The sequence below is a fragment of the Anarhichas minor genome, unplaced genomic scaffold (assembly GCF_050575085.1).
Source record: "Anarhichas minor isolate MPS153535 unplaced genomic scaffold, ASM5057508v1 ptg000030l, whole genome shotgun sequence".
NCBI classification, from domain to species: Eukaryota; Metazoa; Chordata; class Actinopteri; order Perciformes; family Anarhichadidae; genus Anarhichas; species Anarhichas minor.
In genome coordinates this window covers 8,798,353-8,813,573 of record NW_027466476.1, presented here as the reverse complement: position 1 = coordinate 8,813,573, position 15,221 = coordinate 8,798,353, and the positions used below count along the sequence as shown (strand labels likewise).

Genomic DNA, 15,221 nt, shown 5'->3' with positions numbered 1-15,221 from the left:
TAAATAATGTCTCACCAGCAAAGAAACAATAGAGCACCAAACAGTAGCTGTTAGCTTGCTGTGAAAACAAGTGTGACATCTGCAGTGTTTCCATCCAAAACAGGCGAAAGAGAGGTGCAGACAACGAGATATGAAATCGAGTTACAGATTATCAAATGAAACATCATATTCATGTGTGGACAGGCGTAACCTTTATTCTACAGCCAGAGGGTTTCCATGGATCAGCACATGTGGAGCATGATAATCTGTTCTTGTTGGACTTTGCAGCACTGCCAAACGCTCCCCCCATCCCTCCTCTGGTCGCTGACTGCCACTGTGTGGTCATAAATATTTAACACAATTCTGCTGCAGTCAGGTTTTAAAACTGTGTCAGAAATAAATTAGATTCTTGCATCCCACTCATCAGACTGTAATGGTAATACTACATACTAAAGGGACGCCTTAAAAATAGGTAGGGAGAGTTTAAAGTAAGTCTCACATTGTTCCTTCCAGAAACAAAAGAACAGGTTGTTCTATGTACCTGCTAATCTTGTCTCAGGGGTAAAAGTATTGAATCTAGCTTTGAAAAATGCAATTCTGTTCTACCAACACTTCAGAATCCATCATCCATCATCATTAAAGAAAAGAGAAAAATCTAAAAACACTTTTTTGATGACAGCAGCTACAGGCGATGTGCTACTTTGTGTTTCTGAGGCCCTTTTGTTGTTTGATGGTGTATTTTGCTGTGTTTCCATGTCGCTCCATGACAGCTTGGCTGACATGGTGTCAGGTTTTGACATTTAGAGTGCGACTGAAATGGTGTTTTTCATCTTTTTTTAAATATCAACAGCAAATGTCCCATTCCAATTGTACAAGCTTTTTTCCAGAGATATCGTTTAACACCAGCGATCAGAAGTCATACAGAAGATATGGCACATCGGTGGCCCAGAATGCAATGCTGTTACATTTTTACAAAATAGTTGGATAGTTGCATTTAAGTGTTCACAATGCCAAGTAACAATCTTGCATTACTTCTGTGACAGTTGCAGAGAGGTATTTTGGGAAACTTAAAGCACAAATCGCAGAATGCTTGTTTCCATCCACGACTGTACTTTTTAGGAGTTGGTTGATCGAGGTAAGCAGCAGGAGGCGCCAATTCTCCAAGAAAACCAATAAATAATAGAGTGCAGCAGGGCAATCCTGGAATGTTAGCATCACACTGGTTTCCCTCAACAAAATACAGATGGGAGTTTTCCATTGGAATTTAGATTATTCCAGAAGCCCGTTGTGTTGCGTTTTGTTCAGCAAGATAACATTTTTTGAAGCCTGAATGCAATCGGCAGAAGTAAGATGCTAACGTTAGGCTATAAGCAAACTACACTATGGTCGCATAAGCGTGAGTATGCTCAACGAGGCTGTGAGGCGGACTAGGAAGATTTTGAGGAAGATATATAGATATAGATATATAAGATATAGATTCAAATCTTTTTAAATTTTCGTCATTTCCGTTTAGGATTTTTTTATGTGCAAATTGAAAATCAAAACAAGTAGATGGAAACACACACAGAGAGTAAACAAAAAAATGACAATACCTAAAAGTGTGTCAGTAAATAAAAACAGCTTTTAACTTTAATGGTACATATCATGGGTGAGTGACATGGGCAGCACACTGCGGTGGTAGGGCAACCCGTAGGCGGGGCTCATCCCTGCGCGGTGGAAGCTCTCCACCTTGCCAAACTGGCGCAGGTGGAAGAGCAAGGTGAGCTTTCGGGTCATGGTCCTGAGCGCCAGGAAGGAGGCCAGGATCTGGGCGAGCAGGAAGAGGAGGTAGAAGGAGTGGACGGCTCTCTCTAGAGGCAAGATGATAATTCCCTCATCGGTCAGGAAGAACAGCAGCACTGGCAGCTGGAACATGAAAGACAGGAGCCAGAAGGCTGCCAGCTCTGGCACCTGATGACAGGGAGCGAGGAAGGGAGGGAGAATTTTGGATTGGTGCACGGAGGCGATGCAAAGATACAGTAGAGCAGTCAGGCATCGAGTGCTTCGGTTATATCCACATGAAAGCACAGACACACACACACAAACACCTGCACGCACGCACACAAACTCAATGGACAGTTGTTGCCAAGGGCTGATTGTTTACACACGCAGGCAGAATACTTAAGCAGCCACACTTCCTCTGCTGCGTTATCCAGGAGACAAGTCCACAAAAGAGCTTTGAGTTGTGGTTCACGGAGGATGTTGGTTTGAATTACCTTTTCTTCAAGGTTGCCAATGTAGCCCAGATGGAGTCGGACCAGCTCAATGACTGTGAGGAGGATCATCCCGGTTATGAGCAGAGCCTGGTAGTACCCGGGAAGATAATAAAACTGGAAATAAAGCACAGCAGGTATAGGTATGAACACATCTTTTTTACTTGCAGTTCACAGGACTTCACTGTGCAGACAAACATACCTAAAAATACTTTACCCTGGTTTGATCCAAGGAGGGTTAAAAGAGGAGTTGTCACGCCTCTACAACACACAAGCAGCCGAAAAAGGCTCAATAGCTGGCGCGCGATCACAGAACATGAGGACGATTGATTCGCTTCACTGACGCATCCTCGGGGAGGGTGTCATAGTAGTCTACTTTATAGGTGGTCAATTATTGAAAAGATATTGAATTAGAAAACATTCTGTTGTATATCGGCTGCCATCCATTTGAGTGCTACCGAGAAAGTTCTGTCGTTTAAGTGCTGCATGAATTGCTCTCCACCAGAATAAACCGTCTTTTGATTTGACTATGTTTGTCCATACGACACTAATGATGCAACATGACTGTCCTATAAATGAGCTACCGATCAATCCTTGAGATCAGATTTTGTACACCTCCTGGTTGTTGTATAATAAGTCAATGTGAACCCAGAACCAATAGGAAACAATTCATGTTTTTCTATCCCTTGGACCAAGACAACTGAACTGAGAACAACTAAAAATGAACACTCCTTTCCTGGCTCTAAAGTTGTCTTAGCATGTTAGCTCAATGCTGTTCCAACTGGCTGAGCATGCTGTAGTGCACCAGCATGCTGCACCTCCTGCTTGTAGCACACAGTATGCCTAGTGTGTCATAGACACCGAAATGTCTTGTAAATTGGATGCATCGTTTTGTACTGTTGTTTTTGTGTTTTTTGCTCTATTTATTTATTTTTCTTTTGTCATCATTGCATCATTAATACCTTCTTGTCTTATTTATTACCTCAGGCAATGTCTACCTCATTCTACAGAATGCTTTCTTTTATCTCATCTATTCATCACTCACCTGGATTTGGTGAGTGAAATTGAAGGATCTAAAAGATGTGAAAATGTTTGCATATATTGCCAGCAAGTTCAATGACTCCCTCTTTTAAAAGGATTCATCAGGGGTTTGTTTTATGATTGATATTGCTTCCCTACCACCCAACTAACCTTTACTTCCAACATGAAAATGGCCGAAAACCACCAGCAGGGAAAATAAAACATGTTGAAGTACAGAAGCATCTGGAGGGGAAGGTGAGAAACCAGCTCGTTCGCCACTGCAACACAAATAACAACAGCAGGCTGTATAAAGACTTGTATTCATTATATCTGTGATTCACTATTAATGTTTTCTTCAACTCATCAGACAGTTGCTTGGAATACAAGTTTCCACAATTTAGATTTCAGGGTTTCTGTATTGCAGACATCGTTTGCAGAGGGTAAACAAAGTAAAGTACACCGCTGATGAAAAGGGACCTCTATTATAACTAATCCACAATTACCGGCACTGCAAAGGTTGTTCATAGTAAGCAGTTAGGAGCCAGTAAGCAGCATTTTTCAGCTGTTGATGAGGTCAGGAAAATAAAACTTTGTCATATGACTTTTTAAAGTGACATACGACCAGTAATACATCTTCTTAATGTATTCTACAATGTTATTTGACATTGTACAGCAGTGTACTATGCTAATATTGTAAAACATTGTGTGGAAGCAGTGACCAACCAGAGGCGTCCTCCTGCTCCCTGGTGAAGTCGCTGTCTGCTGTCCTGTTGTTGGTGAACACAGAGCCTCCCATATAGGCCAGACCGATCTGCAGGTTCTCGGGAACAGGTGGGTAAAACACAGGCATTGTGGGTAAAGCCGTCGACCATGACCGAGCCGAGGAGTCAGGAAACGGTAACGGTCCACAACTGTGCTTGTGTTCCAGTGTCTGCTGCCAATCCTGCTCGTCTTAAGTCACACAAGAACACAAATGCACGGAGGATACAAATGGACACACAGAGACGCATGCTGGCAGACTCCGCTGCTAATCAGATTATAGCGAGGGAGGCGGGTTGAGGATTAGGGTGAGACAGCAGCATGCCAGTTTGTTAGGAAGTAAGTGGCCGTTCATAATGCACAGTCAATTTGTTTATCTCGAGAATTTTGTATCTGTTTAAAGGGACAGTTCACCCCAAAATCAAAAATATACATATCTGTAGTGGTATTTACCATATCAATCTCAATAGTTTAGGTGTGAGCTGCCTAATTGTTTGTCTGTGGAATGTCTTGAGTAACTGGGACAAGATTTCTGGAAAAAGTCATTTTTCAAATGTATTTTTTTGGCACTTTGAGCCCCACAAGCCGAGTGCCTAAAATATATATATGTATATATATATATATAGTCCCATTATTAAAGATGAGAAGGAGGAAATCTCTACTGCCGATATCTCCAAAAGGCAACTCACAACAAAGCAATCGACATTGATAAATAGTAGTACAGATAGGAGGAACATTTTCAAATATTGGGCTGGACTGTCCCAATTAAGCTTTACAGAAATATAATATAAAAAAATAGAATAATACAGTTTATTAAAAGAGGAAAGGAAAACTCTAATTTTACACAACAAATATCGTCTTCTTATCCCTAACCTCATATTTATGTTTTCAGTGTGTTAATACTCTGTGCTGTTTTAATACCATTCAAGGTTGATAGTATGGAAACGCCAGGCTCATTAAAAGCATCAATCCACTCATCGAGGTCTTTTACAGCCTTCTTTTTAATTTGTAAAGCATATAAAAAGAGTGACATTGAATAACACACTGCACGCTGCACCCAGCCAGCAAGTCCTCAGAATGGTGCCTGGCCTATCGTTTTGGCCTTGGGGCCCCACTCGTCATTAATGTGACCGCGGGTGCAGCGGCAGAGTTCGGCCACAAGGTGTCATCACAACTCGTCCCTGGGGGGGTGCAGGGGGAAGTGCTGGAACTCCTCTGGCACCTCTTCCCCTTTCTGGGACCTCTTGTAGAAACCCAATGAGTCCAACAGGCTGCTGATCTCCTCTGCCTTCATTTTCTCCACGGGAACAGTCTGACGTGTCGGGAGGGAAACACACACACACACACACACACACACACACACACACACACACACACACACACACACACACACGCATTTGGACGCATGGTTTGAGGCTTAAAGGCAGCAATGCAGCGTAAGTTACATGTTTGCAGAGCAGTAGGTGTTTGCAAACATACAGTATCTTCGGATTCACTTCAGTTTATTCTGATACATTAATTTGGTTTACAAAAATTTGATTTTTATTAAAACTTGTTCAGTCTCTGCTGATATATATAGTTCCCTCCTGCACATTTATTTTCATTTATTTGTTTTCAATCATTTTGTCTCTGGAATAAATCTTCATATAAAGTCAATTACAGTCTCAAAGGGCGCCCACATCATGAAACAATAAATGAAAACAAGAAACATTAGACCCTTAATGTGACAAAAGAAACTCCTTAAGGCTTTATGAGGGAAGATAAAAGGTGGAAACCTCAAGAAAGCAGTAAAGTTTGAGAATAGCTGACTTTAACACCACAGCAGGGGCTCTTTGTGCATGTAGAAGAGGCGGACGCCAAATCAATTAATCAGTATTAGTTTCAGTGGAGAGTTTTATTGTCTCACACTGGCCTTACTACAGATTCATGGGCTTTTTTTTTCCAACACTGACGAAGATTGAAAGTCAGTTGGAAACACTGAACAATTGTGATTTCAGGACATAAAAGTGCTGTAATGCATATCAGCATTCATACCAACTATGCTGTTTCAGTCCAAAAATATTGCTCATCTGTCAGAAACTTCAATTTATATACTTTCTTACTCTCCCCATCTGTTTGTTTTTAAATTATTATTATATCTTCTTTTGTAATTCTGTCTCGCTCTTTCAAACACACTCGGGTCTGTGTGACTTGGCATCTGACGGAGGATCTGAGATCAGATGCAGCAGTCCTATTACTGAATGTGTCTCGACATCCTGGAGCTCCCCAGATAAGCCCCATCACAAGGCGGATGTGCCCCAAAGACCCCCGAACTCACATCTCACCTTTACCACCTCGTCCTTTTCATTATAGAATATCAGACGGGGATTCTTCTCCTCCGATGAATCGTATTCCAAGTTGTGGCTACACAGGAAGGAGAGGATCAAGGGAAACAACAGGTATAGGCAGTGTGGTGAAGAATAAAGCGCATGCATCTGTTTTTGCTAGACTTTAAGGCTCACTCAACATGATTGCTACTTGGAAGCGTTTTGGGGAAAGCTCACAGAGCTGGCAACAGACTTGACAACTTGCTTGAAACATTGTTTTGCTCATGAAAGGTCATGAGAAAATCTGTGTTTTTTTTTTGTTTTTTTTTTGGGAAGATCAGGTTAACAAACAGCCTGAGGAACAGAAGGATACTATAAAGCCCAGCGCTCCATTAGAAAATGATGGAGCTCGGGCATTTTCTTTATGCCTCATCCGACCACACTGGGAGCCTGCAGGGACGACAGGAACGACGGTTGTTAAAACAAATAGCATTGTGCACGCTTCCTTCTATGTAAACAGGTTTCGTATCTCAGTAGGAAGCATACTGACATGACAGCACATGGTTTATCCCTCATCTTACTCATGCCCCCCTTCGTCCACTGTCCTCCTGTGTATAATTTGAGACATGGCAAGATATGCAGATGTAAGTTTGGATTTCTATCTGTACTCACCAGCAGTTTTCCTCTGGCAATATCAAGCTTCTCTTCAACCTCCGTGTCGTTGTTGCCGTCTGATGCGCTAACAGCGAGAGCAAAAGTGAGCAGCAAGAAGGCCCACATTTTATTTTTTACAAGTATCCTTAAGTGCTTTTGCCGAAGTTATAACCAACAATATGTAACCCGTTAATCCACATGGACAGTTTCTCAGGGTGGACTAGACCATGACACATTCCTGTAGGGGAGCAGTGCCCTCCTGTGTTAGATTCTTTAGTTTCTTTGTTGGCTTTCTATCACAGTCTTTATAATCTGAGAAGAAGGTCGCTGGTTAGCCGTATTGTTATTTTGGCTTTTTGTCGGAGAGTTATTAGGCTGTTTTTGATCTCGCAGTGGCCATGCAGAAGACCCCTGGCTTTATGGTTTATAGTTTCTTCCACATCAGATGTCATCGGGGGTCTAGAGAAACCACACAACATCTGTGCTCTTATCACTTTTTCCCATGCAGTTAAGTTGCAGGTGGTTGATGGCCACTAAGAACCAGCCACGCTCTCATAGCTGCTGCACAGGTGTCTGCACTGATCCTCATTCGTCCCTTCTGTTAGAAATATCATTTAGACTCATTCAACTCAAATCAGCACATCACTCCACACAACATGTATATTATATTCACAAATGTAGAACAAAAAATGTTCTCAACTTAACTGTAACAGCTAAGTAACACAAACTGCCACTCATATGAAACTCTGACATTTGAACATTGTGTGTTTAGTAGATTATATTAAGTTTAATATATTTTAACTTTCGATATAGTACGCTTACTCGTTTTTCTATCAAGATTATATGAAACCATTTGTATACAGTTATTCTTAATTCTGGTCATCGGGTACGATTCCCCGCGAAATAAGACCAAACTATTTACGGCACGCAGGTTCAGCAGGAACTCCAGCGGGGCCTCCGGCAGCGATCGGTTTCATTTCGCTGCTCTGCCGGTCCCCGCTGAGAGCAAACTCTGACACCACATTGCTGGAGAACCAGGCCATATTTCTGGGCCCACTGGAGAGAAGGGAGGCACGGGAGAACCAGAACCAGGACTGGGTAGACTGTTAGACCCTGCTGCAGTAAAACAAGAAGTTTTCCAAAAGAACTCTAGCTCTACTCAGAAACACTACCACTTTTGTCGACAGGGACCGCCAAAATCAACACAAAATGAATGTTCCTCGGCTAACATAAAGAAGGAAGGAAACAAGGGGAAAAGATCAAGCAAGTCTCAGTTCGAGCAGATACCAACACCTCTTAATCTCAGTAATCAACTTGTCTTATTGTTAAATTTATGCATTTTACGGGTTACACGTCTTAACTCTCTCTTGCCAAACAGAAACGCTACACAAAAATGCAGCGAGAAAGCAAATAAATGTATTTCCCCGAATATGAAATAATTTATTTAACTCAAAATTCTATGCAGATTAAATCAATGATATCATCATGTCCTGCGTAATTTAAGTTTCTGCCAAACTGTCTTCAAACACATTTGTTTGCACCAATGCATTCTGTATCCTGAAGCAGTTTTGCAGACCAAAACGTCAGCAACGGAAACGATGAAATAACATGACAGACCTCCAGTGCATTTCTTTCTCACTGTGTTGCATGAGAAGAAATGTATAATTCCTTTGTGCACTTGTGTATGAAATCAGACCTCATGACAGCACAGCACATTTGCACTGCGTTAACACCCTGAAGGGGGAAAACATCTCTGCCCTCCCAAGTTTACACAACTTCTGGGCTCCGACAAAAAAAGCAACTACATCAGGTCACCACAAGAGAGCAGCAACACCCACATGTACACTTTAAGGCAGTTTGGCGGGTAAAGTGTACTTGTGAAGACGTAGCCACAGACAATTATGTTTCCAACAAAAATAAACCATTCCTGCCTGGAATGCTGAAGCAAAACCATCACTCTGTCTCTATCTTTTCCAGACACAGAGCTCTGCAGCCCAGAGTCCTGCGCTCTGCATGTACTATTTGAGATTATGTGTCAAATGGCAGTAAAACAGTCCCCCTTTTTAACAGGGTTTCCTCCCCTTGGCAGCCATCGTAAATCCGTGGGCCTGTATGCTTCCCGAACTTATTGTTTCTTTACGTTTGCAGCTTTGTGTTTTAAAAGTTCCACTCCCGTTTCTCACAATGCATGGATCGGCCTGAAGGATTTTAAATAGTTGATTTAGAGAAAGAAAGGAAGAGTCGATGAGAGAGGGGAGAAAGCACAATGAGCAGTGGGGGTGGGGCTGACTCCTCGGTCTATATGTGTGGATGCACACCATATGTGCTCACATTCAGCATGTTTCAGCTTACATCATGTGGTGCATGCCAAAAAGGGGATGTTGTTACGATAAATTTGCTGACAAAGTGGAAAACACAGTCATTTATAACTAGAGGGTTATGGAGCAGAGACGTATAGACGACGAAGACATTTGCAAAATTCTTACTGAGCAACTATTTTTCAACACTTGCAGCTGGCAAAAGATCAAACGCTAAAACATGCACCTCACTGTAATCCTGCCTCCCTCGGAGAGCTTGTTACAAAGACGCACACACTTCCTGTTTCTCCAAAGCACCGGATGCTGCCTCCCAGCCAGCGGGATAGTAGTAGTAGTTTGTGTGTCTGCTGTCTAATGATGTGCTCGGCCATTTGTGAGAAATATTCGGCTCTGGTGTCTATTTCTCTGTGCTTTAAAGGGAGACATGCATTTATATATATTTAAGGATGACCAAGGGAGATGAATAAAAATATAACTGAGTATAAACAGTTATCTGTGTGTGTGTGTCTGTGTGTGTGTGTGCTTTTCTGTCTGGAGCCTCGGGGCAACATGGGGGGGAAGCCTGCTGTTTGTTTGCCTGCTGCGCTCCAGTCTGCTTATAAAGAAGAGAGGCAGTGTTGAAAGAAGTAAAGGCCATGTGGAGGGTTTCATTCACTAAAGATACAATGTGAGTGTGCTGCGCTGTATACTGTACAGGGTTCAAGGAGCAGAACATTATTTGCTTTACTTCGAAACTTAGTTTGTCCAGCACAATACATAAAATAGCATCACATCTGGTTAAGAAAACTAAAACGTTACTGTGTGGTCATTGTATTATTGCTTCGAGAGGATAATACTATCGCACATCAAGGACATCCTCCCAGCAGACCTGGACAGCCACCAGTTTGCGTACCGAGCAAACAGATCTACGGAGGACGCGGTCTCACCTGGAGCACCCTAACACATACGTCAGGATGCTCTTCATTGACTTCAGCTCTGCCTTCAACACCATCATCCCCCATAAACTGGTGCATAAACTCAAAAACCTTGGACTTTCTACATCACTCTGTTCATGGATTCTGGACTTTCTCTCAAACAGACCACAGAATGTCAGGATAGGGAACCTGACATCAACAACCACCATCCTGAACACTGGTGCACCGCAGGGCTGTGTGCTCAGCCCGGCCCTCTTCACCCTCTTCACCCAGGACTGCTCCGCCACATATTCCTCCAACACAATGGTGAAGTTTACTGACGAGACCACTGTGGTGGGACTCGTCTCATGACGAGACACACTACAGACAGGAGGTCCAACATCTGGCTGAGTGGTGCTCGGACAACAACCTGGTCCTGAACACCACCAAGACCAAAGAAGTCATAGTGGACTTCAGGAGATCCAGGAAGACCACACCCTCTCCACTCTACATAAGTGGGGAGGAGGTGGAGAGGGTGGACAGTATCAAATTCCTGGGGCTCCACATTACTAAAGACCTCACTTGGTCCCGGAACACATCACACCTGGTGAAGAAAGCCCAGCAGAGGCTCTTCTTCCTGAGGAAGATAAAACAAGCTGGCCTGTCCCCTGCACTTCTGGTTAACTTCTACAGAAGTGTGATCGAAAGCATCCTGTGTATGTGCTTTACTGTGTGGTACGCCAGTCCCCAGGAGGGACCTGGCCCGGGTGGTTAGAACAGCACAGAGGATTGTGGGAGTTACCCTGCCTGACCTGGACACTGTGTATGCTGGCCATCTCCAGAAGAAGGCCAGAAACATCTGCACAGACACCACTCACCCGGGTCACTCTCTGTTTGTTCCACTACCATCAGGAAGGAGATACAGGACCATCAAAACCCGGACTAACAGGCTGAGGAACAGCTTCTTCCCCAGAGCGGTTTCCTCCATCACCCCCCCCCCCCCCCCACCGCCACCCACCACCCCACCCAGCTCACACCGGACAGTGCTGAAACAAATATAGTCAATAACACGACACTGTAACCAAGCACATTTTTCACTTTGAAGCCATTGATGCCTGTGCTTTATCTTGTTTTATCTTGTATATATTTATTTAATGTCTTGTTTTTAAATTGTCTTGTCTTAATGTTTTTATACACTTTTTAACTGTTGCTGCTGTACTGATGAGTCGCCAACTCAATTTCGTTGTGTGTTTGTACAATGACAATAAACATCCTTATCCTTATCCTCTTAGGGGGGAGAGTATACATGGAAAGACTATAACTTGTGTCATTCTGTATATTGTTAATCTGCAGTATTTGATTGTCATGATATTTCTTCATGGCTGTGACTCTCTTAAAAAAGATACAGATTGAATTAAAACAACGAAGCAATAAAAAGGGGAATTGAGTTAAATGTCTATGCGTGGCACCAACCGTAAGCAAATTCACAGCTCATGGAGTAAACGAGATCGTCGCTGAGTTTGATTTAGCTTGCGTGCGGTTGGCTTGAACCTACAATAAAATAAGTGGCTCCAATTCTCCCCACACAGGGAGGCCGCAGAAGGCTGCGAGGCGCTGCTGGCCTTGGCAGAGGATCTGTGTTGTACAGGCACGGATGACAAGGATGGTTCGCTGCCAGTGACCTTGTTTACAGGGTCTTTGTTATGTTGTTGGTGAAGGTGAGAAAAGGCTGAAGCTTTTTACTAATGTTACAGCCTACAAGTAATTACAATAAGCTCCTCCTCAATCAGATACAACAATTATGGTTAGATTCTTTAAATAAGTTTTGAGAGACTTCTTAGATTGTGATATTACTTTGCTTACAATAGAATGGTGTGGCATTTTGGGAAATATTAGCTTTCTGCCAAGATGATTGATATAAAAAGGAATAAGGAATTCTCTGCACCCGGCCAAAAGAAAGCACATGATCCCACGTATAACTGTGAATTGCCATATTTACCTGTGGAGAGAGCCAGGCTAGCTGTTTCCCCTTGGCGTTATGCTAAGCTAACCAGCTGCTAGCTCCAGGGTGAAATCAGTCTTCTCATCTGACCCTCAGCAAGAAAGCGAATAAGCTTATTTACCAAAACTATTTATTCCGGTAAAATATCTGAATACTCCTTCCACCACTCCATACAGTGGTGACTATTCCGCCACTGTCCAACAGTTGGCACCACTTGCAGATATGAATATGATGATTGTATTTTTTATAAGCAATAAACTGCTTTCGACTTTTGATTGAAACACTAGAGTGCTGCAAGGATGAGTCCTAAAACCCAGAAATGCGGTTCCATCGTCTCAAAGTCAATGGGTGTGTGAGGCAATCCCTCCATCACTTATGCTCTGAATGTTTTAATTCAACACCTTAAAGGATTCACTTCACTCATTGTATGTATCACTTCTGAAGTTTGGGATGTAATATTTATATATGTATACACTGATACTGATGTGAAGAAATGACCTGTGATTTTGAAAGCTAGTGACCTGTTAGTGTAACAATCTGGGTCAAGGTGCTTTGCTAACATACAGTCACCATGCTAAAGTGTCCTGCAAATCATTGATGCCTAACCATCTCTTTGACGCTGCTCTGTAGCTGACCCTGACCTGCCTCCCCGGGGGGAGGTATCACATTGCTGAAGCAACAAAAAACACAATCCATGTCTTCTGCGATCACATGCGAGAGCTACAACAGTGTTTACAATTTAGCAACGAGAGCTCATTTTCAAGAATACAGCAGTGACAGTTTGCTGCTTTTTGTACAATATGTAGGTCAAGTGGGAATCATTTCACTGACAAAGATTCAAGTGTTTCCATAATTAAATTAGGGATCAGGATAAGGCGATAGTTGCGCCTCGTATGTGACATCATAGCGGACGTGAAGGTTTGGCGTATGAGGTGGGAAGGGGGCGAAGAGATTTGCACCGATGGATGCCCAATTGCTGGCCACATCAGTGGAGCCGGGGGGCCAGCAGACAGCAACCGCTGTTCCCCTCCCTCTAATCTGTGTCTGGGTAATCAGAAACACATGGCTCCCCATAATGGCTCCAGTGTTGTCCTGTGAAGTAGAACAGGGCTGTAAGGGTCGGGTACACACCAGCACAGAGCCACGGTGACGGTAAATATACAGCTAACACTTTCCTTCACATGCCAGTGCATACCAACTGCATGCACAAAAATGTATCCCGGCATCCATATAAAAGCAAACGCAGCCTCTGTTAGGCTGCTATCAAATTGAGTCCAACCACACAGGCCGTGGATAGGAAGGGTGTGAATAAACCTGACCTGCATGGCCTCACAAAGAGTCACAAAGCAAATCTGATGCGGTTTGAAAAACAGGGAAATGTTCTTGCAGGAGAAAACTCCGCATCGACATGTGTTTCTGAGACTGGTTTTGGCAAAAAAAGTATTTGGAGTGTAAATTTGCGTCTCGAACAACAAAGCTGTTGTAAGCTACAGTTCGTCGGTCGCAGACAGGCCTGATTGTCGGGACATTTGGGGTTCAGTGCATGAAAACATAAGCCATCTGCTTATTTTCCTTGGGTTTGGGCAGACACATTTGGTCTTGTGATCATTTTCCGTCTCAATATCTGGAATAAGGCAGCAGCGTTCTCCCTCTCTCCCCGCTGCTCCGGGTTGGAGTGAGTGAGAAGCAATGAGGGGGGAAAAAAAAACGTTGGATCAGCCTGTGGAATTATGTGAAAGCTGAAACCTCAAGCCACATTATGAAGTCTGAAGTCCCACTTTACTGCACAGATAGCGGATGGATGGGTGTGTGAGGGAATAAAGGAAGGGGGGAGGGAGGAAGGAGTGAATGAGGAAGGAGGAAAATAAGCTAAAACATGAAAAAAACATGAGAGTTTAAAAGAGAGAAAGGAAAGGAAAAAAAAAAGCATCTGACTGATCTGCTTTCTATTAGCCATCCAAATCTTCCCCACTAATACTCATTCCATAGAATTATGCTGACAAAGGGGGAAAAATCCAGGGCAATTTGAAGCCCCAGACAACTTTTTGCACACCCCTTCATGTGAACGAAAAGGGAAAAAAGAGAGAGAAAAATCTCCACCTGGATAGAAAACGCAACGGTTGCTTAATTACATTTCTGGATATTTCTATTCATTTCTATTTCCACATTTACAGAACTTGTCAAGATGAAAACTATGTGTCTTCCAGAAGCTCTACGTCCGAACACTGCTGGAATGATGCATGGGTCCATCTCAAAGTAGTTTGACATGTCACGGATGACGCAAAGTAAGTGGACCTCAAATAAATAGCAGTTTACGGTATCATACATTGACCTGAAGCACAACACTGACAAGTGTGTCCATCCCAAACTGGGTTTCAGCTCTTTTGACCTTGTTTAAAAACGTTGTTTGTCTGAGCATCTATGTGGGAGGTCGGGTTGTTGTGTGGTTGCTCTTAATTTGCGCATTAAGAGCTGCTTTTCTTGGTCGGTGGCCCTCTGCAAGGGAGTTTCGGGTCTATTATAATGGCAGTCTTAAATCGCAGAGTGAGCAGATGTCACTGGAAATCTATAAACACACATTTGATGCTGCCTCTCTTCCCCATTCTGGTCGTGCGCTGACCTCAGTTCTCAGTGGTTTTGGCTCAAGAAAAGCACCAGCTCCATTTCCAGTAAATGTCATTTCATAGTTGCTGCATTTCCACAGTGCTGAGAAACAACATTTAACGTGTGAGGAGGACTGCAATTAGACGGTGTTTCTCGCAGACAGCGCGTCGACAGGGGTAAGAGAAAAAAAACAACAGCTTTTTCAAATCTCCTCTGCTCGTTTCAGATGCAGAGAATCCGCCAGGGACATGAGCGCTTTTTGAGGGGGAAAAAAAACGTGCTGCAGCAGACATACATCTATGTCAGACAATGAGTCGGTGGTTTGAACACTAGAAGAAAAAGCTACTCTTCAATTGTAAGCGTCAAAACCTCAGACTCTGTTACATTGTGGTTTTTCAAGAAATATCGTATCTTGGAGAGACTGCAAACATTTC

At 43.1% G+C, this 15,221-nt stretch overlaps 2 protein-coding genes across 2 annotated transcripts; both read right to left on the bottom strand.

Annotated features, from left to right (window-relative positions):
• Positions 1-1,608: 1,608 nt before the first annotated feature.
• Positions 1,609-4,101, bottom strand: LOC142964618 (transmembrane protein 17A). Its single transcript, XM_076105017.1, has 4 exons — positions 3,975-4,101; positions 3,423-3,529; positions 2,235-2,348; positions 1,609-1,929 (listed from the first exon to the last, which is right to left on the bottom strand). The coding sequence occupies exons 1-4, from the start codon at positions 4,099-4,101 to the stop codon at positions 1,609-1,611; spliced, it is 669 nt and encodes a 222-aa protein (XP_075961132.1).
• Positions 4,102-5,050: 949 nt separating this feature from the next.
• selenoe (selenoprotein e) lies at positions 5,051-7,096 on the bottom strand. The gene is made up of 4 exons (XM_076104925.1): positions 6,989-7,096; positions 6,690-6,766; positions 6,335-6,413; positions 5,051-5,322 (listed from the first exon to the last, which is right to left on the bottom strand). The coding sequence occupies exons 1-4, from the start codon at positions 7,094-7,096 to the stop codon at positions 5,179-5,181; spliced, it is 408 nt and encodes a 135-aa protein (XP_075961040.1). The 3' UTR covers positions 5,051-5,178.
• Positions 7,097-15,221: the final 8,125 nt, after the last annotated feature.